The sequence below is a fragment of the Salvelinus fontinalis genome, chromosome 9 (genome assembly GCF_029448725.1).
Source record: "Salvelinus fontinalis isolate EN_2023a chromosome 9, ASM2944872v1, whole genome shotgun sequence".
Lineage (NCBI taxonomy): Eukaryota > Metazoa > Chordata > Actinopteri > Salmoniformes > Salmonidae > Salvelinus > Salvelinus fontinalis.
In genome coordinates this window covers 61,524,676-61,540,346 of record NC_074673.1, presented here as the reverse complement: position 1 = coordinate 61,540,346, position 15,671 = coordinate 61,524,676, and the positions used below count along the sequence as shown (strand labels likewise).

Below are 15,671 nucleotides of genomic sequence, written 5' to 3'. Positions count from 1 at the left end.
CTACCTAAATATGACTCTTAATTAGAGGAACGCCAAACACCTGCCTCTAATTAAGAGCCATACCAGGCAACCCAAAAACCAACACAGAAACAGAAAACATAGAATGCCCACCCAACCTCACGTCCTGACCAACTAACACACATAAACTAACAGAAATAGGTCAGGAACGTGACATAACCCCCCCCCATAAGGTGCGAACACCGGGCGCACCAGCACAAAGTCTAGGGGAGGGTCTGGGTGGGCATCTGACCACGGTGGTGGCTCAGGCTCCGGGCGAGGTCCCCACCCCACCATAATCAATCCTAACCTCCCTCTCCCCCTAAAAATGTCCACCCTCAATTTACCCCCACAAAATCCTCTTAGTAACATCAATGACAGGGACAGCACCGGGACAGAGAGATAGATCAAGACAGAGGGATAGCACAAGAAAGAGGGATAGATCAGAATATAGAGGTAGATCAGGATAGAGAGGGAGATCAGGATAGAGGGGCAACTCCGGACTGAAAGGCAGCTCCGGACAGAGAGACAGCTCTGGACTGAGGGGCAGTTCTGGGTATATAGCCGTTTCTGGCTGAAGGGCAGCTCATGGCTGACTGACGAATCTGGACGCTCATGGCAGGCTGACGGCTCTCGACGCTCATGGCTGGCTGACGGCTCTCGACGCTCATGGCTGGCTGACGGCTCTCGACGCTCATGGCTGGCTGACGGCTCTCGACGCTCATGGCTGGCTGACGGCTCTCGACGCTCATGGCTGGCTGACGGCTCTCGACGCTCATGGCTGGCTGACGGCTCTCGACGCTCATGGCTGGCTGACGGCTCTCGACGCTCATGGCTGGCTGACGGCTCTCGACGCTCATGGCTGGCTGACGGCTCTCGACGCTCATGGCAGGCTGACGGCTCTCGACGCTCATGGCAGGCTGACGGCTCTGGCCGCTCATGGCTCGCTGGCGGCTCTGGCAGATCCTGTCTGGTTGGCGGCTCTGGCAGATCCTGTCTGGTTGGCGGCTCTGGCAGATCCTGTCTGGTTGGCGGCTCTGGCAGATCCTGTCTGGTTGGCGGCTCTGGCAGATCCTGTCTGGTTGGCGGCTCTGGCAGATCCTGTCTGGTTGGCGGCTCTGGCAGATCCTGTCTGGCGGGCGGCTCTGGCAGATCCTGTCTGACGGACGGCTCTAGCGGCTCCTGTCTGGCGGGCGGCTCTAGCGGCTCCTGTCTGGCGGGCGGCTCTAGCGGCTCCTGTCTGGCGGACGGCTCTGTAGGCTCATGGCAGACGGGCGGCTTTGCAGGCTCATGGCAGACGGGCGGCTTTGCAGGCTCATGGCAGACGGATGGCTCAGACGGCGCTGGGGAGACGGATGGCTCAGATGGCGCTGGGGAGACGGATGGCTCAGATGGCGCTGGGGAGACGGATGGCTCAGATGGCGCTGGGGAGACGGATGGCTCTGGCCGGATAAGGCGCACTCTATACCTGGTGCGTGGTACCGGCACTGGTGACACCGGGCTGAGGGCAAGCACATCAGGATTAGTAGGGGGAGAAGAAACAGTGTGTACAGGGCTCTGGAGACGCACAGGAGGCTTAGTGCGTGGTGCCGGAACTGGAGGCACCGAACTGGATACACGCACTACAGGGAGAGTGCGTGGAGGAGGAACAGGGCTCAGGAGACGCACTGGTAGCCTAGTGCGTAGTGTAGGCACTGTAGGTACTAGGCTGGGGCGGGGAGGTGGCACCGGAAATACCAGACCGTGCAGGCGTACTGGCTCTCTTGAGCATTGAGCCTGCCCAACCTTACCTGGTTGAATGCTCCCGGTCGCCCGACCAGTGCGGGGAGGTGGAATAACCCGCACCGGGCTATGTAGGCGAACCGGGGAAACCATGCGTAAGGCAGGTGCCATGTATGCCGGCCCGAGGAGACGCACTGGAGACCAGACGCGTTGAGCCGGCCTCATGACACCTGGCTCAATGCCCAATCTAGCCCTACCAGTGCGGGGAGGTGGAATAACCCGCACTGGGCTATGCACTCGTACAGGAGACACCGTGCGCTCTACTGCGTAACACGGCGCCCGCCCGTACTCCCGCTCTCCACGGTAAGCCTGGGAAGTGGGCACAGGTCTCCTACCTGCCCTTGGCCCACTACCTCTTAGCCCCCCCCCAAGAAATTTTTGGGTGTTACTCACGGGCTTTTTGGGCTTCCGTGCAAGACGCGTTCCCTCATAACTCCGGTTCCTCTCTCTCTTTTCCTCCACTCTCCGAGCTGCCTCCAGCTGTTCCCATGGACGGTGATTCACTTTAGCCCATGGTCCTTCTCCGTTAAATATTTGCTCCCAACTCCACAAGTCCTGTATACTCTCCCGTTGCTCGAAATTCCGCTGCTTGGTTCTGGATTTTTGGTGGGTGATTCTGTAATGGCATTCCTCCTCCTCTTCGCCGGAAAAGGAGGAGTATTGATCGAACCAAGGCGCAGTGGAGTTTGAACACATAATTTATTAAAGAAAACACGAACTTAACTAAACTAACAAAACAACAAACGGTGTAGACAGACCTAGACGACGAACTTACATAAAACAAGAAGAACGCACGAATAGGGAAACAGACTACATAAACCGAACAAACCGTAAACAGTCCCGTATGGTGCAAACATATACACAGACACGGAAGACACTCACCCACAACGAACACTGTGACAACGCCTACCTAAATATGACTCTTAATTAGAGGAACGCCAAACACCTGCCTCTAATTAAGAGCCATACCAGGCAACCCAAAAACCAACACAGAAACAGAAAACATAGAATGCCCACCCAACCTCACGTCCTGACCAACTAACACACATAAACTAACAGAAATAGGTCAGGAACGTGACAGTTTAGCTTTTTTGTGTGTAATAAATGACTTTGACGAGGGGGTACCCTGATTCTAGTTCAGCATTCTTAGCCTGAGACATTTAATAAATACTGTTCTAGGATCAGCTTTGCCTAGATCATACTGATTCAGTTTTCTCAGGAATAAGATAATATGGACAGGATTTGATCGTAGACCAGCACTCCTACTCAACGGAAGTTGCTATAACCTAACATTTTATAATCCATTTTCCCTTGCTGTCTAATGTCATTGTTGTTCTGTCAAGGCCACAAAAGCAAGATGGCATGTTCTTGCAAGGGTTTTAACTCACAACCTCTTCTTTGGGAATCCACCACCATAACCACTACTACTACTACTCTTTCTAAACTATCATAACATGTGGGTTTCTTCTTGGGTACCAGGATTAGGAACGCCTCTGAATGGTCTACAAAGCACGCCCCCAGGGCAAAGTAGCCTTTTTGCAGAGAAGGTTTGTATTCTTACCAGGTTGGGTTGAATACCGTTTCAATTCCAGTGAATTCTGCAAATAAACCAAATTCCAATTCCTATAAATAAAATTATCCTAATTGAAAAGCATTGAAGTGGATTGGAATTGGAATTTCAGTGTAATGGAATTGACCCCAACCCTGCCTCTTACGTCAAGACTTCTGTTATTAAAGCTCTAAGAAAAGTCTTTACAAGTTGTCACTCCATTAACGCCAGCTGATGGGAAACCATTTCCCTTCTCTTCAATGTCCTTCCAAAACCCACCTCAACATTGTTGTCAAGGCCACAAAGGAAATGAAACAAGAAAGCATGCCTTGTCAGGGACTTAAACTTACAACCTTGCAGGGATGGAAGCACCAGGGCTCCAAAACAGGAAGGCAGTGATGCAACCAGTCAGGATGCTCTCGATGTTGCAGCTGTAGAACCGTTTGAGGATCTGAGGACCCATGCCAAATCTTTTTAGTTTTCTGAGGGGGAATAGGCTTTGTCGTGCCCTCTTCACGACTGTCTTGGTGTGTTTGGACCATTCTAGTTTGTTGGGGATGTGGACACCAAGGAACTTGAAGCTCTCAACCTGCTCCACTACAGCCCTGTCGATGAGAATGGGGGAGTGCTCGGTCCTCCTTTTTCTGTAGTCCACGATCATCTTTGTCTTGATTACGTTGAGGGATAGTTTGTTATTCTGGCACCACCTGGCCAGGTCCCTGACCTCCACCCTATAGGCTGTCTCATCGTTGTCGGTGATCAGGCCTACCACTGTTGTATCTTCTGCAAACTTATTGATGGTGTTGGTGTCGTGTCTGGCCACGCAGTCATGGGTGAAAAGGGAGTACAAGAGGAGACTGAGCATGCACCCCTGAGGGGCTCCAGTGTTGAGAATCAGTGTGGCGGATTTGTTGCTACCTAACCTCACCACCTGGGGGCAGCTCGTCAGGAAGTCCAGGATTCAGTTGCAGAGGGATGTGTTTAGTCCCAGGATCCTTAGCTTGGTGATGAGCTTTGAGGGCACTTGTGTTGAATGCTGAGCTGTAGTCAATGAATAGCATTCTCATGTAGGTGTGCCTTTTGTCCAGGTGGGAAAGGGCAATAGAGATTGCATCATCTGTGGATCTGTTTGGGTGGGTCTAGGGTTTCTGGGATAATGGTGTCAATGTGAGCAATGACCAGCTTTTCAAAGCACTTCATGGCTATAGACGTGAGCTCTACGGGTGTATAGTCATTTAGGCAGGTTACCTTAGTGTTCTTGGGCACAGGGACTATGGTGGTCTGCTTGAAATATGTTGGTATTACAGACTCAATCAAGGACATGTTGAAAATGTCAGTGAAGACACCTGCCAGTTGGTCAGCACATGCCTGGAGCACATGTTCTGGTAATCCGTCTGTCCCCGCGGCCTTGTGAATGTGACCTGTTTAAAGGTCTTACTCACATCGGCTACGGAGAGCGTGATCACACAGTCGTCCGGAACAGCTGGTGCTCTCATGCATGTCTCAGTGTTGCTTGCCTCGAAGCGAGCATAGAAGTGATTTAGCTCGACTGCCAGGCTCGTGTCACTGGGCAGCTTGCGGCCTTTGTAGTCTGTAACAGTTTGCAGGCCCTGCTACATAAGACAAGCGCCGGAGCCGGTGTAGTACGATTAAATCTTAGTTCTGTACTGGCGCTTTGCCTGTTTGATGGTTCGTCTGAGGGCATAGCGGGATTTCTTAAAAGCTTCCGGGTTAGAATCCCACACCTTGAAAGCGGTGGCTCTATCCTTTAGCTCGGTGTGAATGTTTCCTGTAATCCATGGCTTCTGGTTGGGGTATGTACGTACAGTCACTGTGGGGATGACGTCCTCGATGCACTTATTGATAAAGCCAGTGACTGATGTGGTGCACTCCTCAATGCCTTCGGAAGAACCCCGGAACATATTTCAGTCTGTGCTAGCAAAACAGTCCTGTAGTTTAGCATCTGCTTCATCTGACGACTTTTTCATAAACCGAGTCACTGGTGCTTCCTGCTTTAATTTTTGCTTGTTAGCAGGAATCAGGAGGTCAGATTTGCCAAATGGAGGGCAAGGGAGACCTTTGTACGCTCTCTTTGTATGGTCTACAGCTCTAGTGTGGTCTACAGCTCTGTAGACAATAGTAAAATCACACAACCCTCCCCAAAGCTAAAAAACAAATCACACAACCCTCCCCTTTCTTGGACCATCCCACCCACCCCATTAAATGTATAACTGTCCCTTACTCCTCTCTAACTGGGGGAGGTGTCAAGGGGTCACAGGTCAGAAAACATGTAGAGCCGGTTCGCTCTCAGATTCCTTGATTATTGCTACACATCTCCCTTTTTGCGTTACAATTGGTCCGTTTACAAGACTGAGAGCTGAGGATGACTTCAGTTCTTCAAAGAAAAAGGGACGGTGAAAAATCATGCCCCTCTAGAGCATTGCAATTAATGTGTGATGGACATCCACAAATGAATACATACCATACGAAACGTAACATATCATACTAAATGGGGTGTCTCAGATTTACATTCAGAATAATACGAAATGCTCTGAGGCTAGGTTGAGAATCTGCATTTAGTATGGGAAATTTACCATGTTTTGGATGAACGATGAAGCACTGAATCACAATCATACAGTTGTGAAAAGAAACACAGGGGAGCCATGTCCAGGTCCAAATCAAGACTATATCGAGGATTTCTACTCTTTGTGACACAAACATATTGAGGGATTAGGAGGATATCTGTTGTTATTCTCTGAGGGGTTTAAAGCCTTACTTTAATTCTAGAGGAGTTGAGGGTGGAGAGTAATATGGGTGTGATTACAAGAGCTCAATAGTGGAAAAAGTATCCAATTGTCATACTTGAATAAAAGTAACAATACCTTAATAGAATGTTACTCAATTAAAAAGGAAATCACTCACTAAATTGCTACTTTAGTAAAAGTCTAAAAGTATTTGGTTTTAAATATACTTAAGTATCAAAAGTAAATGTAAATCGCTAAAATATACTTAAATATCAAAAGTAAAAAGTATATATCATTTCAAATTCCTTATATTAAGCAAAGCCGACAGCACCATTCTTTTTGTTTTTAAAATGTATGGCTTGCCAGGGGCACACTCCAACACTTAGATATTATTTAAAAACGATGCATTTGTGTCAAGTGAGTCCATCAGACCGTCAAGTGAGTCCACCTGAAGTACGTGAATTTGACAATTTTCCTGTCCTGCTAAGCATTCAAAATGTAAAGAGTACTTTGGGTTGTCGGGGAAAATGTATGGAGTAAAAATACAATATTGTCTTTAGTAATGTAGTGAAGTAAAAGTAAAAGTTGTCAAAAATATAAATAGTAAAGCCAAGTACAGATACCCCCAAAAAACTACTTAAGTAGTTCTTTAAAGTATTTTTACTTTACACCACTGCAAGAGCTAGATGAATATACCAATAATTTTCTTTGTATTATTGGTTAGGTGTATTTTTACGAACTTATTAAAGAAGGACATGGAATGTGAAAACAGTTTTTTCTCAATCCATAATGTATTTGTAAGCTTTGCCTTCATAATGTTAGGCTCATTTGACACTGGGTTAATTCTGCTGGTTGTAAGAATGTAAATACAAGTGTACAATACTTTATGATGTGTTTTACGTTTGTAATGGATTGCTCAAACCAGGAAATAAATAAGTGCTCAGAACAAACCACGTCTTTTATGAAATTGTTATTTCATTATTTTGAGTCTAATGCCGAATACAGGCACTACTGATATTTCTAAATGGAACTGTTTCTAATCTTTTCTGTTTTCAGAGGTCAATTTTCCACTCGTACCCATCCCGCCCATGGAACCGCCTTACGTGATTGGCCAATACATTATTGGGTTGACTTTTACTGAAAGCCCATTGGACACTAACTATGAAGTGATTTTTGATTGGAGCTCAGAAACACACCAGGAAACGTTCGGCTAACAACATCCAGGTAGCTAGCGAACTTGTAGATTTGTTTATTCTTAGTCTAAATAACTGAGCAATTGTGTTTTGGACTTTTCAACATGATCACATTCGTTGTAACGATATCAGAACGTTGTTGTCACACGTGGATATTAACGTTACTACCGTTAGCTAATGGCAGCTGTCCAGTTTAGCTAGCTATCTAGCAAGACAATTTTCGTTTCCATATAACGACGTTATCTTTTTCCCAATACACGACCGTGCATAAGACTCATAGTGAGAGATGCCTCCTGCAAACAAACCAGCGAGAAAAGATGACTCACCGCTTGAGTTGGCGTGTGAGTGGGGGTCTTGTCAAGAGTCATTCGATCAGATGCAGGAGTTCTGCGGGCATGTGGAGGGTCACTTCAAGGCGCTGGACATCGAGGAAGGTGACACTTTCTCATTTGGTGAGCGGGTAGGGGAGAATGGAGTCGTCTCTTTTCACAGCCTGTGCGTCCGACGTGGAGTGGCACTCTGTGAGAGACATTACATGAGAGGAAAACCCAGTGAATGCTCAACTTAACTTTTCATAAAAACACAGGACAAAGAAAAGTAAAAAGTTAATTTGATTTGAGATAATGTACCTACGCCTATAGTGTGTGGGATAATGAGTTTGTATTTTGAATTTCGTTTCACACACTTGCAAATGTGTGATTACATTTAGTGAGCTTGTATCATGTGTAACTTGACATTTTAATACATTGAATAAGATTTGCAAGCATTTATTTTTACGACTATGAATATTCTGCTGTGAATCAAAAATACACGTGTACGTTTTATTCTGCGCGCTGAGTTCTGTCACGTTACCAAGAGATTCGTAAACTCGTAGAAAGTTTTTTTAAAGTTGTAAACAGAGATTCATAAGTCAAATGTTTTATTTGAGCTGCTGTGGGGCCAGTACCTTTTTTACTTCTGACCAATCAGCCTCCTATTGTCTGTATTGTTCCATCAATCAAATTTCAGAGAGTAGTAAAAATTAAAATGAGGTGTCGAAGAAGATTGGTGGTGTCAAGTGCAAACAATGCCAGACCTAGTTCTGGTGGTGAAATGTAAGTGAATAAGGGTGAGTTGTGGAAGGTGTAGTAAAGAGCTTGGAGCCCGTGCCTGGCACTGGTGGACATGAAGAAGAATATGGTCCAGGAGGAGAGACATTTTTGGAGAAAGTGGATCCTTGCCTTTTGGCAGACCTTGTGGTTTCAGGGTGGGTGGGGAAGCTGTTGAATCAGTGAAGGTAACCTGTAGTGGACTTGTGAAATTTGTTTTGTTTCTTTGGACGAGAGGGTGTGAGTGCTCCATGTCACGCAACATGGGTCAAGATCTGTTTCTTGCTTTGCGATTAGGAATGGGGAACCATTGAAGGAGTGATTTCTGGAGTAGCATTACGTGTACAGGTTGAGGATTCCTGGTGTTTGTGGCTCCCGCTGTTTGGTGTGACCCAGACCTGTTAGAGCTTTTGTGACGAATCCACTGCAGTGTTTCAGGTGCAACGTTTATGGTCATGTAGCAGCAGTATTTAGGAGGGAGATGCCAAGATGTGGGAATTATACAGGTGGGCATGGGACAGAGGATTGTGTAGTTTCGGTAGGTAAAGTTGTCAGCTGTAGTAGGGGTGACCATGTTGCTGAGGCTCGGAAGTGTCCGGTGCGAGAGAGGCAGGTGGAGGTGGTCAGAGTAGCGCAGAAGGTGTTGTATGCTGAGGCAGTGAAGAAAGTAGAGGAGGATGGGTCAAGGGTGAGGGGTCCTGAGATTATCTCTGAGTATTGGATCTGTGCTAGCACCAAGGGATTGGCCAATGAGTGATATGCTCAGTGGTGTAAAGTACTTCAGTAAAAATATGAAATTACTTAAGTCTTTTCTTGGGGTATCTATACTATTTATATTTTTGTCTTACCATGGACTGTAAACATTTAAAAATATATATATAAATACTATTTATATTTTTGACGTCTGAAGTTCGCAAAAGAGCACCTGGATGTTCCACAGCGCTACTGGCAAAATATTCTGTGCAGGACAGTTGAAACTAAAGTTGAGTTATTTGGAAGGAACACAACACTATGTGTGGAGAAAAAATGGCACAGCACACCAACATCAAAACATAATCTCAACTGAAAAGTACACTGCTCAAAAAAATAAAGGGAACACTTAAACAACACAATGTAACTCCAAGTCAATCACACTTCTGTGAAATCAAACTGTCCACTTAGGAAGCAACACTGATTGACAATAAATTTCACATGCTGTTGTGCAAATGGAATAGACAAAAGGTGAAAATTATAGGCAATTAGCAAGACACCCCCAAAAAAGGAGTGATTCTGCAGGTGGTGACCACAGACCACTTCTCAGTTCCTATGCTTCCTGGCTGATGTTTTGGTCACTTTTGAATGCTGGCGGTGCTCTCACTCTAATGGTAGCATGAGACGGAGTCTACAACTCACACAAGTGGCACAGGTAGTGCAGTTCATCCAGGATGGCACATCAATGCGAGCTGTGCACATTTGTAGCCTATGCACATTTGTGGCCTGCTGGAGATCATTTTGCAGGGCGCTGGCAGTGCACCTCCTTGCACAAAGGCGGAGGTAGCGGTCCTGCTGCTGGGTTGTTGCCCTCCTACGGCCTCCTTCACGTCTCCTGATGTACTGTCCTGTCTCCTGGTAGCGCCTCCATGCTCTGGACACTACGCTGACAGACACAGCAAACCTTTTTGCCACAGCTCGCATTGATGTGACAACAGTTTTCAGCTGTGCTAACATAACTGGAAAAGGGTTTTCTAATGATGAATTAGCCTTTTAAAAATGATAAACTTGGATTAGCTAACACAATGTGCCATTGGAACACAGGAACGATGGTTGCTGATAATGGGCCTCTGTACGGTAATGATAATGGCTCTGTACGCCTATGTAGATATTCCAGCTACAATAGTAAATTACAACATTAACATTGTCTACACTGTATTTATGATCAAGTTGATGTTATTTTAATGGACAAAAAATGTGCTTTTCTTTCAAAAACAAGAATTTCTAAGTGACCCCACTTTGTAGCGTAGCAAAGTGGGAAAAGTCAAAGGGTGTGAATACTTTCCGAATGCACTGTAAACAGTGTACATCATGAGTGTCTTCCACAATTATGGGATAATAATGATGACCGAACTCTGCGAGTTTGTATTTGGAATTTCATGGTCACACATTGAAATTCATGTCTCTTGTTTGTTTTCTGTCACTAGAGGAGCACAGTTGTATATGGAAAGACTGTGGGTTCTGCTCTGTGGAGAGTGCTGAGGAGTTGAAGCGCCATGTGTATTTCCACTGTTACCACACCAAGCTGAAGCAGTGGGGCCAGGGGGTATTCAAGGCCCAGCCCAGCCTCGGCACCTGCACCATTGGCCTCCACAACCGCAACATCGTGCCTGACATAACAGACAACTTCATCTGCCAGTGGGAACAATGTGAGGTGAGACACTGTTAGTGTGGGTCATATCTAGCTTAGATGTGAAGCTCGTGGACAGACAGACCTAGTATTAAGCCGGGCATAGACAAGGGACATGCACAGAACACACACAGCTGTTTTCTTTAGATGGGTTTAGGTTCTATTCAAGTGGATGAAGCACCTCAGTTTAAGTTTGGGGAAGTTATCAGATCATGTACTTTTGTTGGTCTCACTCTCGTAGTAACGGTCTTTGACAGGAACACGTCTTTTTGTATGCGTGTTTGCAGCAACCCTCTCTGGTCAACCCAGAGTGGTTCTACCGCCATGTGGAGATGCACACCATGTGTATGGACGTACCCTCTGCTGATAAGGAGACATTGGTGTGCTGTGGCTGGAAGGGTGAGTCCACTGACCCCGGTCAAGATGGTAGTACAGAAGGTGGCAGCTTACAACTATTCAGGAGAAACTGAGAGGTGACTGAGTCTTTCAGTTGGTGTGTGTTTAATTTTTTTTAATCTTTGGTGGATAAAATAGGTAAGAGCAGGGTTGGCCTATAACCGGCTGTAATGATACCTGGAACCAGAGTGAATACCACAACTGAGAATATCAACTACTTATTTCCCCCTGACTTTTCTCTAGACTGCGAGGCCAAGTTTAAAGGGCGTTTTAAGCTGCGGGAGCACCTGCGGAGCCACACTGGGGAGAAGGTGGTGGCCTGCCCAATCTGTGGAGGGATGTTCGCCAACAACACCAAGTTCTTTGACCACATCAGACGGCAGACCACCATCGAGGGTGAGAGGGGATGTTCAGGGGTGGATTGGATTTAGGGCTTTGTTAACATTGAAGTATAACCCAATAACATATTTACTACTTAATGACTGTCTCGCGTGTGTGTGTTTCTTGTCTCTCGTAGGTCAGAGGTTTCAGTGCTCCCACTGCTCCAAGCGCTTTGCAACGGAGAGACTACTGCGGGACCACATGAGGAATCATGGTCAGTCCCTTGAACTCCCTTCTTTGTATTTAGATCACACGTTGATCAATCGCTACTATCGTTTGCTGCCGAGTAGTGCTGTGTTCTGATCGGTTCCTTTTTCTCTGTACCCCTATCTGCTGTTAGTGAACCACTACAAGTGTCCATTGTGTGACATGACCTGCCCGTCCCCCTCATCGCTGCGGAACCACATCAAGTTCCGCCATAGCAAGGAGAAGCCTTACAGCTGTGAATACTGCGAGTACAGGTAGGTTAGTAGATACTAAAGTAATACCCAGGAACTCCCGGTCTGTAGTATAAACCAACACTATCCGTATTTGACAGAGATGATGTCCATACTTTATTATAAAAGGAAATTAATTATATCTTAGAAGTACCTGTTTTAGTGTGGTCAAGTGTTAACAATTGCCTGAATGTTAGTAAAGGGTGACCCATCTTTCCTGTGGTGTGTGTGTGTGTTTCTCAGCTGTAAAAACCTTATCGACCTTCGTAAACACCTGGACACCCACAGCACTGAGCCGGCCTACCGCTGTGACCTCACTAACTGTGACTACACCACACGCTCACTGCACTCCATCAAGAACCACTACAAGAAAGTACATGAGGTGAGAGAGGGAGATGTATACATTTTTATACTTTTCACTCTGCTGAGCCAAGCTGTACTGGACAGGCCTAGTTATGCATCCGCCATAGTTGCTGGAACCGTGCTGAAAATAACCATGTGAAGCCCTGTTGTGCAAGTCGGCCATGTAAAGACAACTCTAATGTATGCGCTCAAAGCCTAAACTATATTTGAACATGGTTACCTTTTGTGTTGACAACTCAGGGAGATTTTGTGGCTCGCTACAAGTGTCATGTCTGTGAGCAGTGCTTCACTAGGGGAAACAACCTCACTGCCCACCTCCTCAAGAAGCACCAGTTCAAATGGCCCTCCGGACACCCCCGATTCAGGTACCAACCACTGAGCCATTCAACATGGCAAACAGAACATTTATAGCCAGCATACTAGGACAATCAATTCTAAAGTGCGTGTGGTTGAGCTTGTATCTAACAGCATGTTTATGTGGAGATAGTCTGCATTGGTAAGATCTCATTCAATATAAGTAGTTTGGCTCCAGTATCATTAGTAGGTGAATGGGAATGAATGCGAAAGTCCGAACCTGTTTGGATCATAATTTTGTTCTTGTGGCTAACTATTCTTGCTCTCTTCCCTCTCTCTCCCAGGTATAAGAAACACGAGGACGGCTTTATGCGTCTGCAGCTGATTCGCTATGAGAGCGTGGAGCTGACTGAACAACTGATGAGAGAGAGACCGGAGGGCCAGGAGGGGGAGGAGGGAGACGATGCTTCCCAGACAGATAGCCTGGGGCCTGGGGAGGACGAGGAGGAGGCCAGGGCGGTAGCACACTCCACGGACATACAGGTGGAGATGAGAGGGGTGCTGTTGGAGGAGGGTGGGGTGGGGGATCAGGGGGAGGGGGTGTTCTATGTTCTGACTAGTGGTGACCCGTCTCAGGCAGGGGAGGACACTGTGATGCTACAGGACACTGCTCAGCAGCTGGGCATGCAGGTCGTATAACTACTACAACCCCTCACACATACTGCTCCTCTCATGGCTCTGGCATCTGGGCAGTGACCCAGCACAGAGAGGCACCAGGACTTGAGGAATGTTGAGACGGAAGAGCTGCACCTGTCACTAGGCACACCTGTGTGAGGAGGAGGACCTCTTCAAGGATTCAGAGTATGGAGGGAAATTAACAGTGGCTCCTAAATATTGAGATTCAACCAGCAACGCTGGCCTAATCTGCCCTCAGTGCAGGGCACACGCTTCACAGCACAAATTTTAGAAGATGTGGAGTTGAACTGAAGAGGTGTTTTCCAACATCTGATCCATAATTTGTGGAGACCCAGACAGTTGCTATGTTTTGCATCATAAACATTTTTGAGCTTAACTGAAGGGACTCGATAGGGGTAGCCTATATTATAATGCAGGATCAATAAATGAACCAGTTAACTTGCGTAAATGTGACTTGTTTCAGGAAACTATCCGTATGTCAAGCGTCACTACTTCACAGGAGGCATTTGAACTTTTATTTTAGTTTTTGTTGGCAGAAATGTGTTCTGGCACATGTGAACTTTCATGTGCCTTAATAACAAATGTGTATGCCATCTGTAAATAGGAATAAAATACGAGCCATGGAAAAAGACAGGAACCTTCCCTCCAGCCATGATTGGCTGGACATGCCGAGAGATGAGTTTGGATTGGTCTGCCATGTAGCCCACTTCTGTCTATAATATGAGCTGGTCAGTATGTGTAGGTAATCCTATTCTGTCTGTAACATGAGCTGGTCAGTATGTGTAGGTAATCCTCTTCTGTCTGTAACATGAGCTGGTCAGTATGTGTAGGTAATCCTCTGTCTGTAACATGAGCTGGTCAGTATGTGTAGGTAATCCTCTTCTGTCTATAACATGAGCTGGTCAGTATGTGTAGGTAATCCTCTTCTGTCTATAACATGAGCTGGTCAGTATGTGTAGGTAATCCTCTTCTGTCTATAACATGAGCTGGTCAGTATGTGTAGGTAATCCTTTCTAACATGTATTTTTTGAAAGATATTACAAAGAACTGCAAAAGTGTTGCTAATGTTCTCCACTTTCTGGAGGACCGATTTTTAAAATCAGCGGAATGCCCAGTGGAAGCAGAGTTTGATAGCTAAGGGGATGGAGAAAATTCTGGCTTTTGATTGCAAATATGCCGAGGGAGTCAAAGAGAACACACAGAAGGCTGTTGTATAAAACACCTGTCTCCGGATTACATCTTCAAACTAAGGGCAACCATAGCATACATGACAAAGATACCACCCTGCATACCACTGCTGGCTTGCTTCTGAAGCTAATCAGGGTTGGTCCTGGTCAGTCCCTGGATGGGAGACCAGATGCTGCTGGAAATGGTGTTGGAGGGCCAGTAGGAGGCACTCTTTCCTCTGGTCTAAAAAATATATCCCCAATATGATTGGGGACACTGCCCTGTGTAGGGTGCCGTCTTTCGGATGGGACGTTAAACGGGTGTCCTGACTCTGAGGTCATTAAAGAGCCCATGGCACTTATCGTAAGAGTAGGGGTGTTAACCCCGGTGTCCTGGCTAAATTCCCAATCTGGCACTCAAACCATCACGGTCACCTAATAATCCCCAGTTTACAATTGTCTCATTCATCTCCCTCCTCTCCCCTGTAACTATTCCTCAGGTCGTTACTGTAAATGAGAACGTGTTCTCAGTCTACTTACCTGGTAAAATAACGAATAAATGTTTAAAAAAAGAGGGAGAAGCGTTTATCCATGAATACGAGTAAGAGAGTCTAGCTACATTTTCAGATATTATACGTTTCTAATTTTGTCAAAGTTGTTTTCTTTGCAATTTTAAAGCATACTGTTAGCTTTGTGTATGGTCTGTGTAGTAATATTATTTGTATCTCTGAGCCATATGCATTGCTAGTTATAGCCTAATTTTAGCTAGCTAACATTGAACCTAGTTGGTAAGCTTTAGCTACCTGCAGATTCATGCAGGGTAGTAACGTTATGAGTTGGGATTATGGTTCATTATTTAGCTAGCTAGCTACATGTCTAAACAAAAGACTCCACTATGCAAGTAACCATTTCACTGTACCATTTATACCTTCTGTATCCTGTGCATGTGAGAAATAAACTTTGATTTAGTGTGAGTTTACGAGAGCCAGTAATGTGAAGAATAACATGATTTGCACCAAAGTCAAATTAGGATATAACGTTAGGTCAACGAGACTGTCCAAGTGATTTTATATATATATAGTACATTTGTGTTTAAACAGATGGGTTTATTGGTGTTAAAATACACCAGTTATGCTATTTTGGACCACCAGGCTGCTGATGTCATGCAGCCTGTCGTTTTTGTGTTTATACTTTTTCATAACAAC

The 15,671-nt window shown here is 45.8% G+C and overlaps 1 protein-coding gene across 1 annotated transcript; it reads left to right on the top strand.

Moving 5' to 3' along the window:
- Positions 1–7,261: 7,261 nt before the first annotated feature.
- Positions 7,262–15,440, top strand: LOC129862919 (histone H4 transcription factor-like). Its single transcript, XM_055935022.1, has 9 exons — positions 7,262–7,717; positions 10,531–10,757; positions 11,021–11,132; positions 11,373–11,525; positions 11,647–11,724; positions 11,851–11,971; positions 12,191–12,329; positions 12,551–12,675; positions 12,949–15,440. Exons 1-9 carry the CDS (start codon positions 7,552–7,554, stop codon positions 13,301–13,303), a joined length of 1,476 nt encoding a protein of 491 aa, XP_055790997.1. The 5' UTR covers positions 7,262–7,551; the 3' UTR covers positions 13,304–15,440.
- The last annotated feature ends 231 nt before the right edge of the window (positions 15,441–15,671 follow it).

Coding starts and splice junctions, on each gene's coding strand:
- LOC129862919 (XM_055935022.1), top strand. CDS start 7,552: ATGCCTCCTGCAAACAAACCAGCGAGAAAAGATGACTCACCGCTTGAG. Junction 11,725..11,850: donor GGACCACATGAGGAATCATG/GTCAGTCCCTTG, acceptor ATCTGCTGTTAG/TGAACCACTACAAGTGTCCA. Junction 11,972..12,190: donor TGTGAATACTGCGAGTACAG/GTAGGTTAGTAG, acceptor TGTGTTTCTCAG/CTGTAAAAACCTTATCGACC.